This window comes from Bos grunniens, chromosome 12, assembly GCF_055505025.1.
Source record: "Bos grunniens cultivar Pamir isolate PY7600 chromosome 12, Bosgru_T2T1.0, whole genome shotgun sequence".
In the NCBI taxonomy this organism is placed as follows: domain Eukaryota; kingdom Metazoa; phylum Chordata; class Mammalia; order Artiodactyla; family Bovidae; genus Bos; species Bos grunniens.
Window position 1 is genome coordinate 79,451,078 of NC_141176.1, and position 12,723 is coordinate 79,463,800.

The 12,723-nt window shown below is 38.6% G+C and overlaps 1 protein-coding gene across 1 annotated transcript in view; it reads left to right on the plus strand.

The window, feature by feature from the left end:
- DNAJC3 (DnaJ heat shock protein family (Hsp40) member C3) overlaps positions 1 to 12,723 on the plus strand; it is a 67,082-nt gene that overhangs the window by 22,025 nt on the left and 32,334 nt on the right. Inside the window, exons 2-4 of the mRNA XM_086330285.1 lie at positions 207 to 317; positions 9,914 to 10,038; positions 12,033 to 12,107. Coding sequence (XP_086186411.1) covers positions 207 to 317; positions 9,914 to 10,038; positions 12,033 to 12,107 — 311 coding nt within the window. The remainder of the gene's footprint in view (positions 1 to 206; positions 318 to 9,913; positions 10,039 to 12,032; positions 12,108 to 12,723) is intronic.

The following is a 12,723-nucleotide window of genomic DNA, read 5'->3' on the forward strand; positions in this document are numbered from 1 at the left end:
AATATGGATATATTTTCGGGTGGCTTATACACTGTAAAATGAAGCCCTGTACTTGATTGTTGCTTTCTTTAGCTCACTTCAGCTTCTGTGACTTTTTTCATCTGGGTAGATGACTGAAGCAGACAACTATATTTTTAACATTGTATTGGTGAGAGTTCACTTGTGGTTCATGGAAAGTTAATTGTTATTTTTTTGTTTGACTTTAGGTGCTGAATGTGGAGTAAATGCAGATGTTGAGAAGCATCTGGAATTGGGCAAGAAGCTGCTCGCAGCCGGACAGCTCGCGGATGCGTTATCTCAGTTTCACGCTGCAGTAGGTTTGTATCTCGGCGTCCAAACACGCAGTGGCCGTCTTGGTGAATTCTGATTTGTAGCGCTTTTTTGGGATTACGTTTAAAATAAATAGTATTTATGGTTTAAGTAAAGTATTTTAAAATGTTTACAGGATTCTGGGTGAAATAGATTAATAAAGTAAATACACAACACTTGAGTACATATGGGTCTAACATGAGAAAATTTTCAATGTAATCGAGACTCAATAGTCATCCCTAGATAGCCTCAGGGGATTGCTTCCAGGACCCCCTTGGATGCCAAGATCTGTGGATACTCAAGTCCCTCATATAAAAGGAATGTAGTATTTGGATGTAACCTACACACATCCTCCTGTATACTTTGAATCATCCCTAGGTTACTTATAATACATAATATAGTACAAGTACTATGTAAATGTAATGCAGATGCTCTGTAAATAGCTCTGAGAAAATTTTTTCCCAAGTATTTATATCCGTGGTTGTGGAACCTGCAGGTATGGAGGTACTGTATATATTTTTCTGCCTTCTCAAACAGATTTCACTGAATACAGTTTAATTTTCTTGATGATTTGAGAGCAACAATGTAATAGTTACTTGGAGGTCTTTGGGGGAATCCTGCACTTCATTGCCTGTTCATTGTTGGTTAGACTCCCTCTGCCCCTTAATCTGTTACTTTTTACTGCTTGCTTGTGTCTGCCCATAGCATCAACTGTCTTTGTAGTGTTTAATCTTACAGGACTATGAGAGATGAGATGACCAGAATAAATGTTAATAGGGTGTGAATGAGGTCTTAAAGGTTTTCTTATGAGTCACTATATAAGCTTTTTGACATTGATACTCTTCATTCCTTTTTAATTTACTTATATAGTCTCACCTTTATTTGGGGTGGTTAAGAGTGACAAGTCAACCCGCAGAGTAAGGAGTGAAACATTTTTAATCAGATACAGTTCTGCTCACTAAAAGAACTACTCTATTATAATTTACTATATCAACAAAAAGTAGGTTTTGGCTTGGTGATGTTTTTCTTCATGCTTTTTAGATTTTTATTACTGATGTTACTAACTCTCTGGAATAATAGGAAACCCAGATTTTAATCATAGCTTTGCCACTTGATAATTCTGTGACGTTGGTCAAGTTATGTAAGAAAATGTAGGCTTAAATAAGAAGTTACCTGCATGTTCCCAGCAGTTTTTACCCTGCCACTCAAAAAAGTGCATTCTGTGAAGATTAGATGAGAGAACTGTGTATAAAGATTTCTTTGAAAATAGGGGACAATCACATGTGTAAGGAATATAGAAATACTGTGTCTTTGAAAATTAAGACGTTTCTAAAAACAGAGTTAGTGTGTTAATAGGGTTTTTTTTAACTATGTGCACTTTTGATGATGAGCTGGCCTTGGAAAGTCACAGTTTGTTGGCATGACCGTCTGTACTAGTTAACTTTTCGTTAGAGGCCTGTGCTGTGTGGCCGGGTGTCCCAAGCCCACAGTTTTCCGTGATTTGAGTTGTCTTCATTGCTGCAGCATGGCAGTTATTGCCTTCGATAATGCAAGTCTTAAAAAATATTCTTTCTTGCTACTGCGAGGATAGTTGCAGAAACATGTACGTCTGCCGGGGTCCAGCCCCAGTGGATCCAGGGAATTTGAAGGGGAGGCAGCATTGGCGATGAGGAAACAACAGCTTATTTAAATGTTAATTAAAGATATAAAGAGTGGTTAAATAAGGATAGCTCAGTGAGGAAATTCAGCGGAGAAAAGAGGCTGAATAATTCAGCCAGAAGGTGAGAGAAAGAACGACATGGGGAGACCAAGCTTCGGTGAACAAGGCCCGCACTTTATTTTCCAAAGTAGTTTTTATACCTTAAATTACGCATAGAGGATAATGGGGGAAGGGGTAGAGTCATGCAATAAGCCAGGCTTTCTTCCTGCAAACATATCATATGCAAAAGTTTAGGTGATTTGCATCATCTTCTGGCCCGGAGGCTTGTTAACATTTTAAGACCCTTTCTTCAGAAAACTTATTTTTCTCTAAAGGTGATTAGTCAGGCGCCATCCTCCAAAAGCATTAGATAAAGTTGCATTCCTACAGGGCAAAGGTGTGGTAGGCTATAACAAGAAAAAGAATTAACTCAAGGGTCCAAGGTTACAAACATTAAAGCTACTACTTACACCAATTGTATTAATTAATACACTGCCAGGGACACAGCAGGTAAGGGATATGGAAACTTAGCAGCAAACATTGGCCCAACAAGTGAAAAACCCTTCACCAATACAATTTCTAATCAATTTTTTAACTGCTCAAAGGAATCTGTATTTAGACACTTTAGAACATCTCGTGCCTCTCACAGTTGGGAGGCTCTGAACAATCACCTGTGGCCGGAAAAACCTATTCAGGCAGGCTAGAGGACTTCCAAAGGAGTTTGTAGGTTGAAACACTATCACACCCAGGAACTTTATTAACTGGAGCTGTAAGTTCACTCTTTTTCAGAGAGAGGTAGTGGGGGACAGCCCCCCGTACTGTCAGAGGTGTAGGTGAGAGCACAAAGCAGAAAATAGGCAGACTCTGGTGTTGGGGGTAGATGCCCAAGAATTTCCAGGGGGACTCCTGAGGCTAGATCCCACCTTTGCGTATGCCGAGCCTCCTTCCTCATGACCTTTGCCACGGGCGGAGCTCCTCACGCAGGCTCCCCGCAGACGTCTACTTATTTTGTACTTTATTATTTGCTTTCGTTAATCTCACAAATTAATAGGAACATTAAGGGCCATGGCATACTGTTAACGTTGTTTAAAATGACTGCCTATTTTTCTTTAGCTTCACTACCATACAAGAATTCCACAGATGGCTCTTCTCCAAAAATACCCAATAGAATATTTATTGTCTACACTGAAAGACATAAATTAGTAACGCTAAAACATGGTAATTTATTTGTGAAATTCAGAAAAGGGATAGGGTGAGACACTGCTAATGCATTCAGAATTTGAATAGTAATGTCATTCTCTTCATGGTAATTTGGCAAGTAGCAGTGATTCTCAAATGGTACACTTCCTAGAATTTGAGGAAGACCTGTATGTTTTGAGACAATCATCATTTTAATTTATATAAAACACTGATGTTTTATAATTAACCGTAGAAAATAGACTTTAAATTATAGTCGATGGGAATATATAGTAGATTGGGATGGGGTGATGTGGTATCATGGCCTGTTGCATGTTTGTAAGAGGTGTTTGTTTATGAGAAAAGAGCTGTAGGTCTTCTACTTCAGTTATCTTATTTACAAAACATCAAATTTAGTGTGGCCATGCTCACTGCTTCAGATAACCAGTGACTTAGTGAGAGCCTCTTGCAAACAGTGAGTTAGTCCAGGTCTCCTGACCTTTAGACAGCAGGTTGTGCAGTTACTGTAGTTACTGTTGTAGATCAAAGAGCTGTCCTACTGTAAAAGGTACAATTTGTGTGTGTGTGTGTGGTAAAATATCACCCATAATTTTAGTTCAGTTTAGTCACTCAGTTGTGTCTGACTCTTTGTGACCACATGGACTGCAGGACGCCACACTTCCCTGTCCATCACCAACTTCCGGAGCTTACTCAAAATCATGTCTATTGAGTCGGTGATGCCATCCAGCCACCTCATCCTCTGTTGTCCCCTTGTCCTCCCACCTCCAATCTTTCCCAGCCTCAGGGTCTTTTCAGATGAGTCAGTTCTTCACATGAGGTGGCCAAAGTACTGGAGTTTCAGCTTCAGCATCAGTCCTTCCAGTGAACACCAAGGACTAATCTCCTTTAGGATGGACTGGTTGGATCTCTTTGCAGTCCAAGGGACTCTCTCAAGAGTCTTCTCCAACACCACAGTTCAAAAACATCAATTCGTCAGTGCTCAGCTTTCTTTATAGTCCAGCTCTCACATCCATACATGACTACTGGAAAAACCATAGTCTTGACTAGCCAGACCTTTGTTGGCAAAGTAATGTCTCTGTTTTTTAAAATACTGTCTAGGTTGGCCATAGCTTTTCTTCCAAGTAGCAAGTGTCTTTTAATTTCATGGCTGCAGTCATCATCTGCAGTGATTTTGGAGAAAATAAAGTCTGTCACTGTTTCCATTGTTTCCCCATCTATTTGCCATGAAGTGATGGGACCGGATGCCATGGTCTTAGTTTTCTGAATGTTGAGTTTTAAGCCAACTTCTTTACTCTCCTTTTTCACTTTGGTCAAGAGGCACTTTAGTTCCTCTTCACTTTCTGCCGTAAGGGTGGTGTCATCTGCATATCTGAGGTTATTGATATTTCTCCCAGCAATCTTGATTCCAGCTTGTGCTTTATTCAGCCCAGTGTTTCTCATGATGTACTCTGTATGTAAATTAAAGAAGCAGGGTGACAATATACAGCCTTAACATACTCCTTTCCCGATTTGGAACCAGTCTGTTGTTCCATGTCCAGTTGTAACTGTTGCTTCTTGACCTGCATACAAATTTCTCAGGAGGCAGGTCAGGTGGTCTGGTATTCCCATCTCTTTCAGAATTTTCCACAGTTTATTGTGATCCACACAGTCAAAGGCTTTGGCATAGTCAGTAAAACAGAAGTAGATGTTTTTCTGGAACACTCTTGCTTTTTCGAAGATCCAACAGATGTTGGCAATTTGATCTCTGGTCCCTCTGCCTTTTCTAAGTCCAGCTTGAACATCTGAAAATTCATGGTTCACATACTGTTGAAGCCTGGCTTGGAGAATTTTGAGCATTACTTTACTAGTGTGTGAGATGAGTGCAATTGTGCAGTAGTTTGAGCAGTCTTTGGCATTGCCTTTCTTTGAGATTGGAATGAAAACTGACCTTTCCAGTCCTGTGGCCACTGCTGAGTTTTCTAAATTTGCTGACATACTGAGTGCAGCACCTTCATAGCTTCATCTTTTAGGATTTGAAATAGCTTAAATGGAATTCTATCACCTCCACTAGCTTTGTTTGTAGTGATGCTTCCTAAGGCCCACTTGATTTCGAATTCCAGGATGTCTGGCTCTAGGTGAGTGATCACACCATCATGGTTATCTGAGTCATGAAGATCTTTTTTATATAGTTCTTCTGTGTATTCTTGCCACCTCTTCTTGATATCTTCTGCTTCTGTTAGGTCCCTACCATTTCTGTCCTTTATTGAGCCCATCTTTGCATGAAATGTTCCCTAGTCTCTAATTTTCTTGAAGAGATCTCTGGTCTTTCCCATTCTGTTGTTTTCCTCTATTTCTTTGCACTGATCACTGAAGAAGGCTTTCTTATCTCTCCTTGCTATTCTTTGGAAGTCTGCATTCAAATGAGTATATCTTTCCTTTTCTCCTTTGCCTTTTGCTTCTCTTCATTTCACAGCTATTTGTAAGGCCTCCTCAGACAACCATTTTGTCTTTTTGCATTTCTTTTTCTTGGGCATGGTCTTGATCACTGCCTCCTGTACAGTATCACAAATCTCTGTCCATAGTTCTAAAATATCACCCATAATTTAGTACATTGCTTTAAACTGACTATATAAAAAATTCATTAAATGTTTATGCTTCCACACTTCTAAATTTCATAATGTACTTTATCTTTTTAACTTTTCCTGTAATTAGAAATTGATGTTAGAGTTTGTAATGTAATTTGGGTAGTGGCATCAGGTGTATCAAGGCATCACTTTTTATTATAATGTTATAGCTGACAGTATTTATGGTTGTGGCATCCTTTTCTCATTTTCATTTTTGAAAAATTACGTGGTTTACATTTTGAAAATTACTTATGCATGGTGTATTTTGTAAATGCATTTTTACACGGAAAAATGTTTATGTATTAAAACTCAGTAGCATCACAGATAACTATAGTACAGATCTGTCTGTGATGTGGTTTTTGCATCTGGCATATAGATATTTTTTGGCAGGAGTTTTAAGATTTGGAACTGTTTGGGTTGGAAACTGTGATTTAAGAAGAGTGTTGGTGTCACTTTTTAAATAGTCTTCTGAAACAGTTGCATCTATTTCACTTTTTTTTTTTTAATATTTATTTATTGATTTGGCTGCATCAGGTCTCAGCTGGGGACACATGGGGTCTTCATTGGGCCCTCAGGCTTAGTTGCTCTGTGACATATGGGATCTTAGTTCCCCGATGAGGGGTCAGACCCACATCCCCTGCACTGCAAGGCCGATTCTTAACCACTGGGCCACCAGGGAAGTTTCGCCTCTGTTTCAGTTTTATGGAGTAGTCAGACACAGGTTTTGTTTCGAGATTTTATCCTTAAGAAAGCGCAGTGTGGGTTCCTGCAGTGAGGATGCCCTGCCTCTCATGTCTGCAGCGTGGTCTTAACGTGGACAGTGACACTAGGGGCTGAAGCATTTCTTTGGTACACCCTGCAGAATGTCTTAGGTATATCTGGTATGAATGAATGTCTAAAGTGGTGGATTAAATGGTGGACACGAATGAAATGATAGATTTCTTCAATTGCTTCGTAGGAAAACCAGTATCACACTTAACATAATTTTGCTAAATCCATAGCTGTATTCATTTGGTACTTAAACATATTGTGGTGCTTTCTCATTGAATTTAAACTCCAGTTGTGAAAAGGGGACGAACAGTACTCTTCACATTTACACAAAAGAGAGCAAAGAGTATTCTAGTGACTTGCCGAAGGTCACATTCCAGTGCAGAAGATTGTAAACTTCTTAAGGATAGGTATTATCTTACTGTTGTTATTATTATTACTATTTTAGTCTCTGGTGGTGCTGAATAAAAGTTTGAATGAATGAAGGGATAGAGTTGGGTTAGCTGAGAGCAAGAATGAAAAGGTTTTTTTAAAATTAATTACTTTGTTTTAATTGGAGGCTAATTACTTTATAATTTTGTGATGGTTTTTGCCATCCATTGACATGAATCAGCCACGGGTGTACATGTGTCCCCCATCCCGAACCCCCCTCGCACCTCCCTCCCCACCCCATCCCTCTGGGTCGTCCCAGTGCACCGGCTTTGCGTGCCCTGTTTCATGTGTCGAACTTGGACTGGTGATGTATTTCACATATGGTAGTATACACATTTCACTGCTAGGGAATGAAAAGTTTTTGTACCTCCGCAAGGGTGGTGTTGTTTCTGCCTCCCGCTGCCCCCATTTACAGCGTCATTTGTAATTGGCTTTCTGATGATTTTCTCCAGGTAGTAGTTGTATTTTTCTTTATTAGGGCTAATTTTCTCATATTTGAATTGTTTGACAGTTTTAGGATTAGACTTTCATTTCTCATATTCAAATTTTGAATAAACTAGTAAAACACTTGACATGTTTTCGAATGAAGTCTAATACTTCCATATGTAGGCTTACATATAATTTAAATAATGAACTGTCTTGTATTTGGATGGATAATAGGGCAAGTTATTATTTTCAATGTTATCAAATCTTATAATGTGAGAAACTAAGCATGTTTCTTAAACCAGTTCTTGTTCAGCTGCTCCGTCATGTATAATGATATAGAAATGGGCACGGGTTCTGGGAACTGATAGTATTTAAGATGAAGAACCAGGAGAGGCTGCTTCGATTTGCCATTTAAATGACCCTGTATCACTGAGCACATCGAATCTTGATTCCTAGGTTGAGCCACTGACATTTGATTCCTTATTTTTAATAGGTTCAGTGTTATAAATTGGGCTTCCAATCCCATTTCATATCTTAAAATACCTAAAAACTGAATAGTAAAATAAAGGAAAGTGAATGCCCCCCAAAATTTTTATATAGACTTTTTATTTGGGGATATCAAATACTTAATAAAAAGCTTTTTCACCCATAATCTTCTCTGAAGGTTTTTCTGCATAAAAACATTTGACCATGTTTTTCCCTGGCTGCCTCATTGTTTCACTTTTTTATTGTAGTAAAATATACAAATCAGAATTCACCATTTTAACCATTTTTAAGCATGTGGTTCAGTGGCATGAGGTGCATTGGCATTGTGGTGCAGCCATCACCACTGTCCATCTCCAGAACTTGTTCATGATGTCAGAGTGAAGCTCTGTGCCCATTATGCAGCTGTTTCCATTTCTGATCCCCCTCTCTTCTCAGACCTGGGCGGCCACCACTCTAATGTCTGTCTTTAAACATTTGACCACTCTCGGTGCCTCACAGAAGTGGAAACGTACACTATTTGTATTTTGTGTCTGGCTTATTCCACTTAGGATAGTGTCTTCAGGGTTCATTCATATTCATATTCAAATTCGTCAGAATTCGATTCCTTTTTGAAGGCCGAATCATACTCCGTTGTCTGTATATGCCACGTTTTATTTACCCACTCGCCCGCCTGTGGGCGTTTAGCTTGTTTCCACCATTGGGCTCTTGTGAATAATGCTGCTCTGAATACGCGTAGACAGTTACCAGCTTTCAATTCCTCTTCTTCAGGGTTGTACCTAATAGTTTGTGCCACTTGGTTCCCTATCTGTGTATTGTTCCTCCCGTCTTCCCTCTTCCCACTGGTAACCGTTAGCTTGTTCTTTGTATCTGTGAGTCTAGTTAGAACTAGTTCGTTGTATTTTTTAAGATTCCATATATCAGTGATATTATACAGTATTTGTCTTTCTCTGTCTGACTTAGTTCACTTAGCCTAATGCCCTCCCAGCCCATTCATGTTGCTGCAAATGGCAAGATTTCATTGTTTTTTACACCACATCTTCTGTATCCATCATCTGTTCATGGACACTTAGATTGTTTCATTTCTTTTGAATAGGTACACCTAGAATGGAATCGTTGGTTCACATGGTAATTCTGTGCTTAGTTTTGGAGGCCCCTCTATGCTGCTGTTCACAGTGGCTGCACCATTTCACATTCCCTCCTGCAGTGCACAAGGGCTCCCATCTCCACATCCTCGCCCATACCTTCCACCTTTCTTTCCTTCCTCTCTTTTTCCCTCCCTCCTTCCCTCCCTTCTTCTCTTTCTTTCTCCTCCTCTTCTTTCCCTTTCCCTTCCTTTCCTTTTTCTTTTCTGGCTGCTTGCCTTTTTTCAGATACTGACTCTCACCTTGCTCTCTGGTCTCACTCTCCTGTCCATTCTCCATCCTGTGGTCCATACCCTTATTTCTTCACTGTCATTTTAGCTGGAGTTTGGGAAAGAGCAGGGATTGCATATTCAGTGTATCATTGTAACTGGGTCTATACTATTCTAAATGTGAATAAGTGTAGAATCTGTATTCTCAGTCAGTATTTCATTTAAGAAAATTTCAACAAAGACAAACATAATTGCATATTTATAAAAGTTGAGTTGAATATAGTTAATATTCTAGATCAGAAGTTGGCAAACTTTTCCCCTAAGGGGCCAGATAATAAATATTTTCGGCTTTGCAGCTATATAGTGTCTATATTTTTCTGTTTTTTGGACAGCTCTTTAAAAGTGTAAAAAATATTCTTAACTTAGTCTGAGGCTTGTTTTTGGCTCAGAGGCTACAGTTTGCTGAACCCCTGTTCTGGATTTATTTGCAGTGATCTTATTAGGCAAAATGACCCAGTATTGATGAAGAAGTTCTTTCCTTAATGTTTTTCTTAATAGAAGTGCAAGCTTTAATACTGTTAAGGTGATTTGGGTTTTTTGAATAAAGTACTGCAAGTTAATATTTATTATTTTAATTTTCAGATGGTGACCCTGATAACTATATTGCTTACTATCGGAGAGCTACTGTCTTTTTAGCTATGGGCAAATCAAAAGCAGCACTTCCTGATTTAACTAAAGTGATTGAATTGAAGATGGATTTCACTGCAGTAAGTGCACCTAAACTTTCTTAAAAGGAAAACTTAAGGAAACTTGGAAGAGGTAATTTGTTTCTTAAGGTGAAAGTTGGCGTGCTAGGCATAGCTGGAGGGTGTAGAAAGCCACTGGGATGTGGTGGACTGGGCAACAAGAGAGATTCAGTCCTCGGAACACAGTGTGTGAAGGAGGCACAGTGGAGTGGGACATTAGGTGATTTTCAGGAGCATTGCAGGCAGATTCTTTACCATCTGAGCTACCAGGAAAGGCCGGGAATACTGGAGTGGGTAGCCTATCCCTTCTCCAGGGGATCTTGTCAATCCAGGAGTCGAACAGGGATCTCCTGCGTTGCAGGCAGATTCTTTACCAGCTGAGCCACCAGAGAAGCCTGGAAGTGTGGCAGTGATGTCAGCTCTGTGGTTTGGAAAGGTATCTGGGTGGAGGATGGGTGCAGGCTGAGAAATGAGCTGATTGAGAAGCTGTTGAATTAAGAGGCTGTCAGGTGACTGATGGCAGTTTCAATTAAGGCCATAGTGGGAAGACTAAAGTTTTAAAGAGGGAGCAACGCAATTAAATAGTGGTCTGTGATGAGGATACAGTGTGAATTAGACAGAGTCCTGCTCTGAACCAACACTCAAGCTTCAGAAGTGGAGGAATTTATGGTCTAATAGGATATCTTGACAGTTGGCAGGTCACTGTAATGGCTTAAAATAATAGGACCCAATTATATTGTCTCACAATTAATTTGGCAGTTCATTTATTTGTGTGTTTGTGTCCTGCTGTAATCCAGAAAGGATTTGAGATGACTGATTAGATGTGGGTGAATGTTTGGCTTGAAATAATTGTATTATTTTAAGATGGAGTTCACAAGTGTCAAATTTTATTACTTTACCCAACTAAACATAACTGTCCACAAAGGTTAAGTAGCTCATTTTCCTAGTATTATAGTATTTATTAGCCAGTTGAAGTGGCTTTAATTTTGCTTTTTATGTGTGTTGATGCATTTAACAAAGGATTAGGGAAATTTTTATGTACTGTGAAAGTAATATATGTCTTAGTCAAATATTGGTGTGGTTTCTGTCTTATGGTAGACATTCATCATCTGAGAGTTGGTATTCTTGGAAGAGATGGGACTGTGCACATCAGAAGAGGAATATCAGAGTTGACTGATGGATGTTAAAGAGGCATTGTTATTCTGGTTATAGTGGAGTAAATGTGTGCAATTAAGAGTTAATAAAAAAACAAAAACTATGTCCAGAGCTTTGATTGGTAAAGTCCCAAGTTAAACAAGTTTTATTAGAATTGCAAAACGTTATTATGATGGCTTAAAGTACTTTTTAAGTGAGATATAACTCACATATCATCAAATTTACCCTTTTTTAAAGTGTGTAATTTGGCAGCTTTTATTGTAGTATATTCACAAGGTTCTGCAAACATCACTGTTATCTAGCTCCAGAACATTTTTATTAGCCCCAAGGAAGCCCTATTCCCATTAGCTGTCACCTCCCACTTCTGTCCTAGCCCTTGGCAACCACTTCTCTCTGTCTCTATGGATTTGTCTGTCTTGGATATTTCATATGAACAGAATCATACAATGCACCGCCTTTTGTGTCTGCCTTCTTTCACTTAGTGTAATGTTTTCAAGGTTCATCAACATTGTAGCATCTGTCAGTACTTCATATCTCTTTATGCCTGAATAATATTCTATTGTATGGACATATCATATTTGCTTCTTAATTAGTTGATGGGAATTTGGCTTGTTCTACTTTCTGGCTGTTGCTTTGAGCATTCATGTCCAAGATTCTATTTATTTGATATAATAAAAAATATTTTTAAGGAAGCAGACTCTAACAAAATTTATAAATAGTCATTGGTTCTAGGAATTATTCTCAGAGGGCCAAGTGATGTGGGTATAAGAAAAATTAGTATTTCATTAGCCTATTTAGTTTTATTCTTTGGGTTTGAAGAAAATTTAGTATACTCAGTATATATTTTTTTTCTTTTTTAGGCAAGATTACAGAGAGGTCACTTATTACTCAAACAAGGAAAACTTGATGAAGCAGAAGATGATTTTAAAAAAGTGGTAAGTTCAGTTTTTATGTGGCTTTGCTAAGATTTATTTTGAGTGAACATACTGAACTTATTTTTTTTATATATTAAGACATTTTAATAGTTTTATACCTGAGAGGGAAAATTGTTTGGTTTGTTTATGTAAGAATCATAGTTCCTAAATTAATATTTAGTGGCTGACATCAAAGAATCACTTTAACAGATGGAAGGTAAAGTGTATGGAACAGATAAATAATCCTCACTCAGTTTATACAGCTCATGTTCTGCTTTGTCCTCCATGAGATCTAGAGATGTCAGCTGAGCTATTCTGAAAGTTGCCTGAGTGACCCAGGAAACCCTTTATCTGATTTGAAAGGGATAGTGAAACAGATTTGCAACAGGAAATTTTGTAACCAGCCACTTAGCTACTTTACAAAATGTAAATCATTTTGGATTTGTTGAGGAGATGTTACAGGTTACATGGAATTGAAGGGATTATACCCTGAAAAAGGATTTGAAGAGACACAGCTAGCTGGTGTCTTTATACCTTCAGGGGGCTTGTTTTAAGACCCACTTGTTTTGTTCCACATAGATTTGATTCTGGAGTGTTCATATATACACATATGTGTGTGTGTGTGTATGTCTTTCAT